At 40.8% G+C, this 14230-nt stretch overlaps 1 protein-coding gene across 1 annotated transcript in view; it reads right to left on the bottom strand.

The window, feature by feature from the left end:
- Positions 1 to 12958, bottom strand: part of LOC107303039 (mitochondrial peptide methionine sulfoxide reductase-like) — a 33931-nt gene extending 20973 nt beyond the window's left edge. Inside the window, exons 1-4 of the mRNA XM_015832226.2 lie at positions 12892 to 12958; positions 12462 to 12581; positions 8620 to 8724; positions 3818 to 3924 (exon numbers count right to left, since the gene is read on the bottom strand). Coding sequence (XP_015687712.1) covers positions 3818 to 3924; positions 8620 to 8724; positions 12462 to 12581; positions 12892 to 12910 — 351 coding nt within the window. The 5' untranslated portion in view covers positions 12911 to 12958. The remainder of the gene's footprint in view (positions 1 to 3817; positions 3925 to 8619; positions 8725 to 12461; positions 12582 to 12891) is intronic.
- Positions 12959 to 14230: the final 1272 nt, after the last annotated feature.

Raw genomic sequence — 14230 nt, 5'->3', positions numbered from 1 at the left:
TAACGTTTTATTAGAATTGGACTCAGAAACTGAACTAGTTAAAGACTGTATGATTAAATGGGCTCAAAATATAGGAGAAACAATACCTATGGACACTTGGGAGTTGATCTGGGTGAGAAATGTGAAGTTTACACAAGCTCAAAATTTACGTGAAAATTTTTATAAGATGTTTTATAGATGGCACTTGGATCCCTCAACTTTGTCTCGTATCTATTCGAATTATGAATCCAAGTGTTGGAGGTGTGGTCATCCAGATGCAACCTTTTTTCATATGTGGTGGACTTGTAAGGTTATCAAGGCCTTTTGGGTACAATTATGGTGGAACCTACAGCAGATTTTTAAAAAAAGGATTATTTTTCTTCCACAATTCTTTCTTTTAGGTATTGTGCAAGACTTAGATGCAAAAGAAACAAATTTGATGCTTTATTGCTTATCTGCTGCCCGATTGCTAATAGCCCAAAATTGGAAGAGCCCAATTCTGCCTACGATGGGAGACTGGAGATTGAAAGTTTCGTATCTTGCTGAAATGGCAAAGATTTCAGCTTACTTGAAGAACCATTCGAATGAACAATTTTTATCAATATGGAGAAGATGGATTGTTTATATCCAAAAGAAACATAGAGTGGTAGAATATAATTTAGGTTTTTAGATTTTTTTAAGTTTGTTTACTTCTATCTTTTCTTGTAGATTAAGATATTTTGTGGAGTTAGAGATATTAGTATTTGCTTACTTTTATATGAATATTATCCTGGGATTAGGTTTGGGAAGTTCTGGGGGGGGGGTTATTGATTGGTTGTGTTTACCTATGATTGTTTTTTATGATGGAAAAAATAAATAAAATTTCTTAAAAAAAAAATTATGTAGGCAAACACGAAACACATGCAACGTCAGTATTGGAGGGAGAGGGGAAGGGACTAACCTGGACTCGATGGGGGGACCCGGTGAAAGAGGGGTCGATCGAGGGCCCGTTGGGGACCCCCGGATCCCCCGCGAGTTGAATGGAAGGGGCGATAGCAACATGAAGGAGAATGGAATTGAAGCCAATACACACGGGAGAGATTGTGAAAGTGATAGAGGGATTAAGGGTGAAACGAATGAGGGAGAAAGAACGGATGGATTAGAGGGGAAGGATGAAAGGACCATAATGGGTGAAAGGTGCAAGAAAGAACCCCAGATGATCCCTGATGAAGATATCCAGGGACCCCATAGCAACAAACAGGGAAAGACGGCAAGACGCTTACACGCGGGTAAAGGGAAAACAGGCACCGCGCAGGAGCGCGTATACCGGGGCCCGGTTACGCGCTCACGCAGCCGGATGCAGGCATGTGAGAATTGTATATAAACCCTCCCAAACACCGCCTCAGCAACCCTGATGATGTCGGGAGAGTCCGACGAAAGCTCGGTTACCGATAATTTTAAATGTTTTATTGCTTTTAAATTGTTTTTAAACTTTTTAATTGTTTATAAACATTTCATCTACTCTTGGTGATCGTGATTATTTGGACACAACATGGACGCACCCAAGACGGTCTGATTGTGAACACCTTGACATTTTCAACTGCCATACTGCAGTTTACTCTTTTTACAATATCTCTTGCCTTGCCGCCCCCAACTAGGGGCATAGAGCAGGCTCAAGTCGCAACTGCGAAATATTTTTATATCCAAATTTCTTTTTTCTGACAAAGAGTAAAGAATTAAATTGGGAGACTAAGATGGACCATTTCTGGCTTCCCTATAATTACTCCCTTGACTTTGCTGGCAAAGAGGGGAAGAGAACCTGTGGCTTAGTGGCTAAATCACTGCCTAGTATGTATAACTGCCCAGGTTCGAATCCCATAAAGGGTATGGCTAACTGATGAAGGCAAAAAAAAGCCAGAAATGGTCCATCTTAGTCTCCCAATTTAATTCTGAACCAGCATCTGCGTATTAGGAGAATTACAGTCCTAGACAGCTTGGCAGACAAGATTGGCCCTGAGTCCAGAGCACTTTAGGGCATTAGAGATTAAGAGCTATATTATTTTCTTAAAGCATAAGTAGCAGCTCCTGTAAAAACGAAACTTGTCTGAAAACATGGCTTGCAAGGAACAATACCTTCCTGGCATAATTAGACTGCCACTCCAAACCTCTGTTGGTTAATGAGCTCCTACAAAAAAGCTGAAGGCATTAAGATACGTTTAGCCTTAAAAAGAGATTATTAAGAGGCAACATGGTAGCGAAAATATCTGAAGGATTGTCTTCCTCTAACAAGACTCCAGAGCATTGAATTCAAGTCCCATGGGAAATGAAGAAGAAAGAGGTTTTGACTTGGCTCTTATAAAAACTTCTTAACATCCAAACAATTCAGCAGTGAACCAGTTTGGTGCATTGGCTAAAAGCACCAGGCTAAAAACTGGGAGTCCATGAGTTATAGTCCTCCCTTAGGCATCCAAGCCAGCTGGATGGCTTTGAACCAATCCCTCTCTCTCTCAGCCCTTAGGAAGACTATTTCCAAGAAATGTCACTAAGAAAATTGCACAGACTTGAGTAAATATTGACTCAAACACACACATACAGAGAAACAAACTGATTAAAAATAAATCTTTCTATTTCAGGGGGGAAATTAGTTATATTTATATTTAACTGGGATATGAGCAGAATTGGTATGTTATGCAAACCTATAACCTGCTTAACTGTGGGCTCTAGGGGTTCAGTTTTAGCCTGGAATAGCTCTTTATTGTTTCAAATTAAACTATTCTTCCCTGGTCAACCATGTTGGACAAACATGGAAGAGAGAGTTAACCCTCCCTTCTTCCTGCTGACAGAGAAATGTAGATTCAGAACAATCCTGAAAAAATGAGGCTTTTGTTTTAGGAATCCTGCCTCTACGATTACTTTTTATCCTTACCATTCTGGCCGCATGGGAGAACTGAACATTGGAGAAGTAAGGTGGAACTTTGTGCTGCTGGTGACCCTTGTAAATGTGTAACCCTGACAGTTAAAATGCTGTGGCAGCTGAGATCCTAACAAAGATTTTTCCATTTGCCTGGGACAGCTGTGATCATGCATGAAGTCCATGAAGTTATTTTTTGCAGAAGAGTTGCTAACCGGGTCAGCTGTGTGATGAGAAGATAGTCACCACAACTGAATAGTTTAGCTCTTAAACTCTAACAATCAGCCTTATGAATAAACTTCAGGTTTAGGAATAACTTATATTAGATCTTCCTAATGGAACTACAATCAGTTGTACAGCATACATTTTACATGGAGAAAGTCCCAGGTTTCAGTTGTGACATCTCCAACTAAGAGCATTAAAATGGGAAGCCAGGGGGCACGATGGCTCAGTTAAAGATGCTGAGCTGAGGAATTCTGGGAGTTGAAGTCCACAAGTCATAAAAGGGCCAAGTTCGAAGACCCCTGAGCTAGACAGTTGACAACCTAGGTTTGAGACCCAAGTGATGCATGATGGGGTGAGTTCCTATTACTTGCCTCAGCTCCTGGCCACCTAGCAGTTTGAAAGCATGCAAATGTGAGTAGATAAATAGGCATCACTTTGGTGGGAAGGCAACAGCATTCCGTGTGCCTTGGTGTATAGTCATGCTGGCCACATGACCACGGAAACGTCTTTGGACAAGGCTGGCTCCCTTGGCTAAGAAATGGAGATGAGCACCACCCCCTAGAATCAGATTCAACTGAACAGGGGAAACCTTTACATTTAGATGGGAATTCATACACCTTACAAAGTTAATGCCAATAAGAGTCAACCTTAATCATATAAACAACAGCACCCTAGTCCAAGAACTCAAATTCCTGCCCCCATCTATCCACAATTCTCCTATACCTGTTGATACATTGCCTTGGATCTTAAAGCAGATTCCAATTGTTCTGTTCCGATAGTGTAGATGGCCGAGCGATACTGGGTGCCAATGTCTTTGTATTGTTTCATTCCTGGAAAAAAAAATGAGGCACAACAATGCATATTTTTAGACAAAAGATGACCAAATTGATTCATATTGCTGAATCTTCTTCTTCCCACTTCAACCTTAATAATAAACAGTCGCAGGAGAAAAGGTATTATCCTTGAGTATTCCCATTTTATCTATTTCATTAATGGAAACACAGAAAATGTGGTGCTAGATAGATCAGTGGTCTGATTTAATGGAAAGTAACTTTTTTTTATTCTGAAGTTCCTCCCGAATTTAGTGACTAGATTTCAAAGATCATCTAATTTCACTAATTTGATTTTGATATCCATATCCAATATTTCCTTCCTGGGAAAATGACCACGAAACTCAGAACAACATACAAAGTTCATGTATCTGCTAGATAAGTATGACTTCGGCAAAAAATTCCAGGTTTTCTCCAAGTATTAAATATCAGTGACAAAAGATATCCGATGACATTTATAAATGAACACATTCAGGATCAATCCACTCTTGAATTTGATGAACCCTGATCCAAAATTTGTCTCCCAATAATAAGATACCACAGGACTTCGCTGTTTTAGCTGCTAAAGATGAACATCTAATAGGGAATCAGTCTCTATAATAACATGCAAAGCCTTTTCCTTCAAGAGCAAATAAAGGTAGTCCTCAATTTACAACCATTCATTTAATGACCCTTTGAAATTACAACGGTACTGAAAAAAGTCATTTATGACCATTTTTCAAACTTACAACCATTGCAGCATCCCCATGGTTAGCTGATCCAAATTCAGACACTTAGCAACTGACTCATATTTATGACAGATGAAGTGTCCCGGGGCCATGTGATCACTATTTGCGACCTTTTGACAAGCAAAGTTAATGGGGGAGCCAGATTCACTTAACAACCCTGTGACTAATTTAAGAACGGCAGTGATTCACTTAACAACTGTGGCAGGAAAGGTTGTAAAATGGGGCAAAACTCATTTAACAACTGTCTCGCTTAGCAGTGGAAATGTTGGGCTCAATTGTAGTCCTAAGTCGAGGACTACCTGTAAAGTGGGAGTCACTCTAATGCAGGGGTCTTCAAACGTGACCCTTTTATGACTTGTGGACTTCAACTCCCAGAATTCCTCAGCCAGGCACGCCAGCTGAGGAATTCTGGGAGTTGAAGTCCACAAGTCATAAAAGGGCCAAGTTTGAAGACCCCTGTTATAATGCAAGAGAAGAGATTATAACCACCAGCATCCTTCACTCATAAGCCCCGATGGTCCATCCTCAGACAGAGCACTGCAGTCAAAGAGCCCTTTACTATCAGTGGAAGAGTCTTAAATCTTAATCTCGATTTGAGGGCAGGAATGAAAAAAGCCTCCTGAAGAGAGGGTCTTAGTAAGAAGGACAGGACTGCCAATAGTGGTATGGCTGGAGAAGTGGGCAGGGATATAGCCATAAGTGGGTGAGGCGTTTCTCATTTTCCTTCTCAAGAAGCTGGATGCGAGAGAGAGAGGGGGGGAGGGAGGGAGGGAGGGAGGGAGGGAGGGAGAACCAAGTGTTCTGGTGGACCACCACTTGAGTATGTGCTGCAGCTGCCAAAAAAGCCAATGCAGTCCTGGGCTGCATCAACAGAGGGATAACATCAAGATCATTAGAAGTGATAGCACCGCTTTATACCGCACTGGTAAAACTACACTTAAGGAATATCGCATTCAGTTCTGGTCACCACAATACAAAAAAGATGTTAAGATCCTGGAAAGTGTGCAGAGAAGAGCAACAAAGATGATAAAAGGTCTGGAGGCTAAATGGGTGATGAACAGTTGTGGGAGCTAGGTATGTCTAGCCTATTGAAGAGAGGGAATAAGGGGGGGGGGGAAATGATAGTAGTCTTCCAGTACTTGTCAAGGGTTGTCACAGAGAAGAGGGAATTGACATTCTCCAAAGCACCAGAGGGCAGGACAAGAAATAACTTGTTAAAAAAGATCCAACATATCCAGTGTATCCAATGAAGTAAGGAGAAATTTTATGACAGCGAGAACAATTAACCGGTGGAATAGTTTGCCTCCTGGGGCTATGGGTGCTGGAGGTTTTCAAAAATAGACTAGACTTTGATTGGGATGGGGTAAGATTCCTGCCTTGAGCAGGAGGTTGGACTAGAAGACCTCCGAGGTCCCTTGCAGCTCTTTGATTCTATGTTCTATAAAGGTCCTTTGAAATTAGGTCAATTGCTCTACATGAGCTTATAAGCTAAGGTTACACAACCTTGGACCTCAAAAAGCTACACAAGGTTGAATAGGAATGAGAGACCATCAGAAATGGGAGAGCACTACGAAACCCCAGGACTGTAGGCTAGACCAGGGGTAGGCAACCTTGACTCTTTTATGACTCATGGACTTCAACTCCCTGAATTCCTGAGCCAGCATAGTCCAGGAGTCATAAAAGAGCCAAGGTTGCCTACCCCTGGGCTAGACAATCCCAATGTAAAAGAAAAAGCTCAGGAGAAGGCAGTGGTGACCCATTTCCTTGTTATTGCAAGAAAAATTGCATGTGACTTACATGTGGCCATGTAAGTCACCAGGTGTCAAGCTTGACTTCAAGGAAATGTTATCTCTTTCTTTTGTATCTGACAATGTCACTAGGGGAGAGCAGTCAGCAATGCTCCTCAGCCATAAGGCATCTTCTTTTGAAATCTAACACATAATGACTGTGGGGGGCAGAATTCTTCTCTCCCCACGTGCTCACTCCCTAATATGCCATCTACACTGGCAACGTTACTCATTAAAACACAAACACACCATTACGCACCCAGAGGAGGGCCCAGCCGGCAACACACAGAGAATTCTAATTTCCTCATTAAAATTACACTTCATTACAAAAATGCTTGGTCCTCCTAAGGCCTTCAACCCTCCCCCCACTGTTGCTCAGTGTTGACGTGAGGTGGGTTACAAACAGCCCTCCACCCCTCCACTTCCTCTGGTTATTAAAAAAAAGGGGGGGAGAAACATTAGAAATCCCCAGCCCCCCCTTCTTTACAACTGAACCTCTCCTGTCTCAGCAGAGGGTCCATTAAGAGCTTCACCTTTTGTGGCCTTGGTGGGGAGGTAGGAGAAGCCATTTAAAGGAATCATTTAAAGAGGTACAGTCGCCTGAAAAATGAGATTGGCTTACAAAATCAAGAGGGGCATGTGATTCCTTAAGAGAAAATCTCTGCCTCAGGAGTCTGGAGTGAGTCAGGCTGGAGAAATTAGGTATTCTTTGGCTAGAACCCTCAAATGACTCAGCAATCAAATGAAAAAAAAAATGGCATGAAGAAGATTAACCCAACTCAATGAGCTCAGGGAGTCCTCAACTTACAACAATTCATTTAGTGACAATACCGTAACAACATTGAAAAAAGCGACTTATGACCATTTTTCACACTTACGACGGGTGGCATCCTCACAGTTACGTGATCAAAATTTGGAAGCTTGGCAAGTGGCTCATATTTATGACAGTTGCAGTGTCCCAGGATCATGGGATCACCTTTTGCGACCCTCAGACGAGCAAAATCAATGGGGGAAGCCAGATTCACTTAACAACCATGCTACTAACTTAACAACTGCAGTGATTCACTTAACAACTAGGGCAACAAAGGTTGTAAAGTCGGGCAAAACTCACTTAAAATTTTGGGCTGAATTGTGGTCATGAGTCAGGATTACCTGTATTAAAAATACTCCAAGCAGCTTTCCATTCAGGTATTGCATCTCTGTAGAACTGTGTCATTGTTGCGTTACAGATTTTCAGATTAACCAGCGGCAAGCAATCTTTCATCTCTAAAACTTCTCATTATTAGCCCATGATCTAACTCAATTTAGCATATTTTGCATGCAAGTGGAACAAGAAATCCCTTTTTATCAGGAGGACCATCTTGATTATTAAGATTGAATCTGGTTTTTACAACTGCAGTTCAATATTTTGGGGTGTGTGGTACGTATTTCACATGTTGATTTTCAGCAACTGTGCTACTGAAAATTTACTGGTGAAGTTGGAAGGAAGAGGATTCCTTCCACAAGAGGATTCTTTTCAGAATGTGGACTTAGACCCATAAATTGTCCAAGCTTAAATTAAACAGGCCTTTAATCGATCCAGGTATAACAGTGTTCGTCAATCCTTAAGTATCTAAAAATATAATATTAGGATCCTATTAATATATAATCATAGAATCAGATATGAAAAGAGGGCAAGAATGGACTATTGTATGCGAACAGACACACACACTAATCAAACATACTAAATTATGTTCGTCCTTATTCAGTGCACTGTTATAATAACGATTGTCAACTTAGATTCTTACAAAATCAGCCCAGTCTTGTTTCCTATAAAACCGTCTACTACTCTCTTTCTTCCCAGCCACTATGGCTGTTGATAGTTCAAGCTTCTATAAATTACAATCTTCTGTAATTGGCCCTGCTGGTGGAAGAATGAGAGGGGGCCATAGTCCAAAATGCTGCAAGGTATTGTAGAGTGCTGGGGTTCAACTAGTTTGCATCATTTTGGCAGAACCGGTAGCTAATTTTTTTGTTGCCCAGGCCCAGAATGGACTTCTGGAAGTGGCATCCACACAGCAAAGCTATTTTAGGATTGCTTCCAAACGTAATTCCTCTTGATTTGCTTATACTGCTTATAATTAATCAAGGTAAATAGATTGGTTTCCCACATTGCACCTTTCCTGACCCTAGATTTTTACCTTGGGTTGGATCATGGTTCTCCCAGAAAAATTGGAGGAGTTTTTCATAGCTGATTTTCTGTGGGTCAAACACTACACGGACCACTTCTGCATGTCCTGTCATCCCTGGAAACAGAATGGAGAAAAATCACCCCAGGCTTTCTTTGAGCCTTGTCAGTTGTTGCAACCAATGGAAATTCACCGAGTCATTAGGCTAAATAGATGCTGCTGAGCCTTCTGTCTTGCAAATTATACTCTGTGCTACAAAAGCAACATACAGGGGAATCCTTGACCTACAAACATTTATTTAGCAACCATCTGAATTTACAACAGCAGTGCAAAAAGAGACTTACAACCGGTTCTTGCACTCACAACCATCGCTGCAGCTCCATGGCCCTGTGATCAAAATCCAGATATTTGACAACTGTATTTATGTATTTATGTATTTATGAGGATTGCAGCTTCCCAGGGACATGTGATTGCCACTTGCAACTTCCCAGCTGGCTTCTGACAAGCAAAGTCAATGGGGGAAGCTGGATTTGCTTAATGACTGCATGATTCACTTATGATTCGCTTCACAACTGTGGCAAAAAAGTCATATAATCAGGTGTGTCTCCCTTAACAAATGGCTTGCTTAGCCACGAGAATACTGGTCCCCAAGTGCGAGTGGCCCTGATTCTATTAGCCTCAGAAGAGCTGAGAAGACTTGACATTTCTCCTGTGCACTGGGCTGGATGGGACGTGAGCTCATCTTACTGTGAAAATGATTGCTTCAGCTCAGTTGTGTATCTGACAGTGCTTTGGTGTATTGGATTTATATGGTTTGATATTTTTTTAAAAAATGAATGATTTTGCCACTCAGGGTCCAAATTTATGAGTTGAGTGGCTTTATATATTCCTTAACTAAATAAATCAGTTCCCAGTACTGAAACTATAGGAACTATGAGAAGCTATAAGAACTAGGTAGAAAGTTGAGGGTAATTTCTTTTACTGCTTCTTCCCAAAGTACTTGATGGGGTTTTTTTTCATTTAAGGCAATGTGGTCCTCAATTTACAACAGTTCATTTACTGACCATTCAAAGTTTCATCAGCACTGAAAAAAGGGACTTATGAGCGTTTTTCACACTGATGACCGTTGAAGCAGCCCCATGGTCACATGATCAACATTCGGACACTTGGCAACTGACTCATATTTATGAAGGTTGCAGTGTCCTGGGGTCATGTGATCCCCTTTTGTGATCTTCTGACAAGCAAAGTCAGTGGGGAAGCCAGATCCACTTAACTACCATGTTATTAAACAACTGCAGTGATTCACTTAATAACTATGGCAAGAAAAGTCGTAACATGGGTCAAAACTTGCTTAACAACTGTCTGGCTTAGCAACAGAAATTTTGGGCTCAATTGTGGCCGTATGTCGAGGACTACCTGTAATGTGAACTTGTTCAGTGGGAGTTGGAGTTCATCTATAAAACAGGACTAATATCAGCAAATACAGACTCTTGTCACTGTACTGTTGGGCTCTGCCCTTCCAAACAGTCGTTACTTGAAAGCCCAAATGAACCACATGCCTTAACAGGATAACAGAGTTGGAAGGGACCTTGGAGGTCTTCTAGTCCAACCCCCTGCTCAAGCAGGAGATCCTTTAACATTTCAGACAAATGACTGTCCAATCTCTTCTTAAAAGCCTCAGTGATGGAGCACCCACAACTTCTGAAGGCAAGTTGTTCTTCTGGTTAATTGTTCTTACTGTCAGGAAATTTCTCCTTAGTTTTAGGTTGCTTCTCTCTTTGATTAGTTTCCATCCATTGCTGCTTCTCCTTCCTCCTGGTGCTTTGGAAAATAGATTGACCCCCCCCCCCTACTTTGTGGCAGCCCCTCGAATATTGGAACACTGCTATCATGTCATCAAGTAGACCACAACCTACTTCTTGGGATGCTTCTTGAAGCAGATAATATTCATACCGCATATTAAGCAGCACTGCAGGGGTTAATCCAGAGCCTTCATCCCACTTGGAAACACTTGACACATCCCCATTAGATTAATATCTCCTGTCTAAAGGAGGAATTTCTCCTTTCACTGCTGTACCCTGATTCCCCCATGGAGTTAGAAATTCTCATCAGAGATGCATTTCCCTGGAGCAGTTTCTAGTTAATTTTGCTCAAGCAAGGCTGCTGACCCTCCTATGGTAATTAGGAGGGAAAAAGGAGGTGGGGATGGAGCAGGTGATGTTCAACCAGCCATGCCTACTGTGCTGGGCCCTGTATGCAGCCCATTTGAGAACTACAGTGATTTGCTTAACAACTTTGGCAAAAAAAAAAATTGTAAAATTGGGCATGACTGACTTAATAAATGCCTTGCTCAACCACAGAAATTATCCTCCCGGCTGTGGTTGTAAATCAAGGACTACCTGCATACAGGACATTTATGTACACAGTGCTTGGTCACTCTATAATTAAGGATACCATGCTCCATTCACAAGAGCTTATAGCAGTGGTCCCCAACCTTTCTGGCTCTGCGGACTAGCAGCAGTGGGGTGGGGAGGAGAGGGGATGGTTTTGTGCGCACACCTGCCTCTTCCACAAATGGAGCTTCATGTGCTCACACGCTTGCCTGCCGCTTGCATGGTCCGGTTCCTAATGGGTGACAGACCAGTACTGGGATGCGGACCGGGGGTTGGGGACCATTGGCTTATAGGATTGTTGGAGAAAATCTGTCTCCCCACTTTGTTGCTTCCAGCACCCCAATCAGTGTATCCCTGATTTATCTAAAAATGAGACAAAGGCTGGGAGATATAAGTGCAATCTGCAGATTTGACAGATTAATTATTTTGGAGAGAAAGGTAAGTGAGTGAGTGAGGAGTGAGTGTATTTGTGTGTCAGCAAGCAAAAGAGATTGTCCCTCCTTCCTCAATATTTTCTTAATACCCAGAATGTAGATGACAGATGTGGGGAATATTTCTTTCAGACAGATAATCTTCCACACCCCACATTTAAAATGCTTTTGCAGTTAAGCTGCAAAACTGCCTGCTCTGATTTCTGTGGGATCCAGATTGGGGAGGGAGGATTAACTCTGCCAATAGATGCATCTGCCTGGGGAAGGCCAGAGAAGAAACAAGTGTTCCACCCTGAGGTTCATAAAAAGCAACATTGCCTCTAAGGAGGTACAAAACTCGCTGATCCAGGAACTGCACAGTCTAGCTGGAGGTTCATCATGGTCCAAAGGGGAATGGAACATTCTAGCATTTTCCAAATTATGCTAGAATTCCCCAGAATAAAGATCTGACCTTAAATGTTAAATGAACCAATGGTTGGATATGTACAGTACAAAAAGTTAAACTATATACAAACATAAAACCCTATTAGAATTAAAACTAACCATGCTTGGAATTACACACTAACCATGGTTAGTGTGTTACTCAAATGTAACTGCTAGATTTGTACAACATGATGTAATCAAGCAACTAAATTTCATTTTTAATGTGTGCTGTTGTGCCCACAGTAAAAAATGACAATAAAGGTTATCTGTCTGTCTGTCTGTCTGTCTATCTATCTAAAAGATGTAGCTGCTTTAAGAAATAGCAGGTGATGCCCCTTCTACAAGCTCAGCAGCATATTTTCTGGAATTGAATCTGAAGCTCTGCACAATCCTAGTTTGAAACTGACTTGGTTAAGTATGCAGTACACAACCACACCAGTATAAAATTGAAAATCAGAAAATCAAGCAAGTGAGCTTATTTCCTTTGTTTCAGGATATAAAGATAGCTATACCTAAGACTGTGACTCTCATATGTACAAGTCTTTTGATCAGACATAACTTCACAGAGAAAGAGATTCCACCCAGAATTCTTCTCAAGAAGACTTACCGCTGAGGACTTCTTTGTAGGTAGGATTGGCGGTGAAGCCTCCTGAGAATCCCACCTGTGTGGAGAAGACCCCCGACAGCTTCCAAAACATTTTTTCTGCTCCCCAGAAACATCCCATGCCTGTGAAGGAAGCCAAGAAAAAGAAAAGCTATAAGTGAATAAGTGAATTGTTAAGATGTTCTATGTCAGCGGTGTCTAACCTCAGCAACTTTAAGGCTTGTGGACTTCAACTCCCAGAATTCCCTAGCCAGCCAGGCATGCAGGTTACAGCAAAGCCTGTGTGTCTTTTCAATACATCAATTACATTATTTCTCTATTGCTGGTGCCAGAAAGTTTACTTCCTCTTTAAAATTAGAATCCAGGATTGCAGCCTCCAAGTGGTGGGGACAGGGTTGTAACTGAATCTGGCCATGGACAAATCAACACTCACCAAATATTGCCATTTGCATTCCTTCTGGAAATGGAGGATATGTTGGGTTTTGATTGACGGCATGGACAGCTGAAAAAAAAAGGGAAAGAAAAATAATCAGAGATAGTTCTCAGTTGTTTAATGAACATCAACGGGCTAGTTCTTCCAAAAATACCTTAATTAAATTGTTTCTCTTGTTTCAAATAATATATACAAAAATAGAGGAAGAATTATTTGATGATCCAAATGCATTGACTTGGAAAGTTAGTTGGCAAAGGAAGAAAGCTAGAGTAAGATTGAAGGAAACAGAAGCTTTGACCTCTTAGAGGGGATGCTATATTACTAATTAGATGTTTGAATATGGTTAAGAATAGATTGTTAGAAATAGAAGTATTATTATAACTAGCTAGATAGGATTTGTAATCAGAAAATCATATCTTGGTATGAAAAGGGAAATAAGGGATGCTTTTGATTACCCAAATATAACTTGTTTTGAAATTATAAATGATTGGGATACTTTGAACATGGATGGGAAATTAAAAATTGAAAAACGCGAAAATAGGATATGGACTAAATAAATGGAAATTGAGTGCAAGTACAATTAAGATATACTTTGGTTAGAAAAGATATTTTAAACTGATATTATTGACATTATTAGAAAAATGTAACAAATGTTGATATGCAATTGTATATTTATTAACAACAATAAGAATTGTATTTGCTTAGTGTGGAAAAATGGTTATTATCAGAAGAGAGGATGTACTGGAGGGTGTAATATCGGACTTAATTTGAAGAAGCTTATATGTACCAAGGAATCACTAATGGACTCAGTCATCACATTGTCTATTGGGCACTTGTTTGTGAAAATAGAAAATTAATAAAACATTTATAAAAAAAGAGATAGTTCTCAGTTAACGACCATTAATTAGGTGACTGATGAACGTTACAACAGCACTGAACAAGAAACGTATGCCAGTCCCCCAAACTGCAGTTTTCACAGTGTGCCTGCAGTCTTGTGACTGCCATTTGAGTGCCCAGCAACCAGTTCATAATTATGGTGGTGGCAGCATCCTGCAGTCACATGATCTGTGACCTTGACTGGTCATGTGAAGTCCTCGCTTAACGATAGCGACTGGGACTGCTAAAACTGTCATTATTATTATTATTATTAAATTAGATTTATATCCCGCCCTTCTCCTTGCGGACTCAGGGCGGCTGACAATCGATTAAAAATACACAAATGACAATTACAGGATTAAAATTAATTAAAAAGAAATATTTAAGTATAGTCTAATTAAAATATAATTAAAACCCCCTATAAAAATTACCCTAGGCCAGTCCTGCAAGCTGGAACAACCAA

Source organism: Protobothrops mucrosquamatus, unplaced genomic scaffold, assembly GCF_001527695.2.
Source record: "Protobothrops mucrosquamatus isolate PMUCROS unplaced genomic scaffold, P.Mucros_1.0 scaffold_23, whole genome shotgun sequence".
In the NCBI taxonomy this organism is placed as follows: Eukaryota; Metazoa; Chordata; class Lepidosauria; order Squamata; family Viperidae; genus Protobothrops; species Protobothrops mucrosquamatus.
The sequence above is the reverse complement of the archived record's forward strand: the minus strand, read 5'-3'. Positions and strand labels throughout refer to the sequence as shown.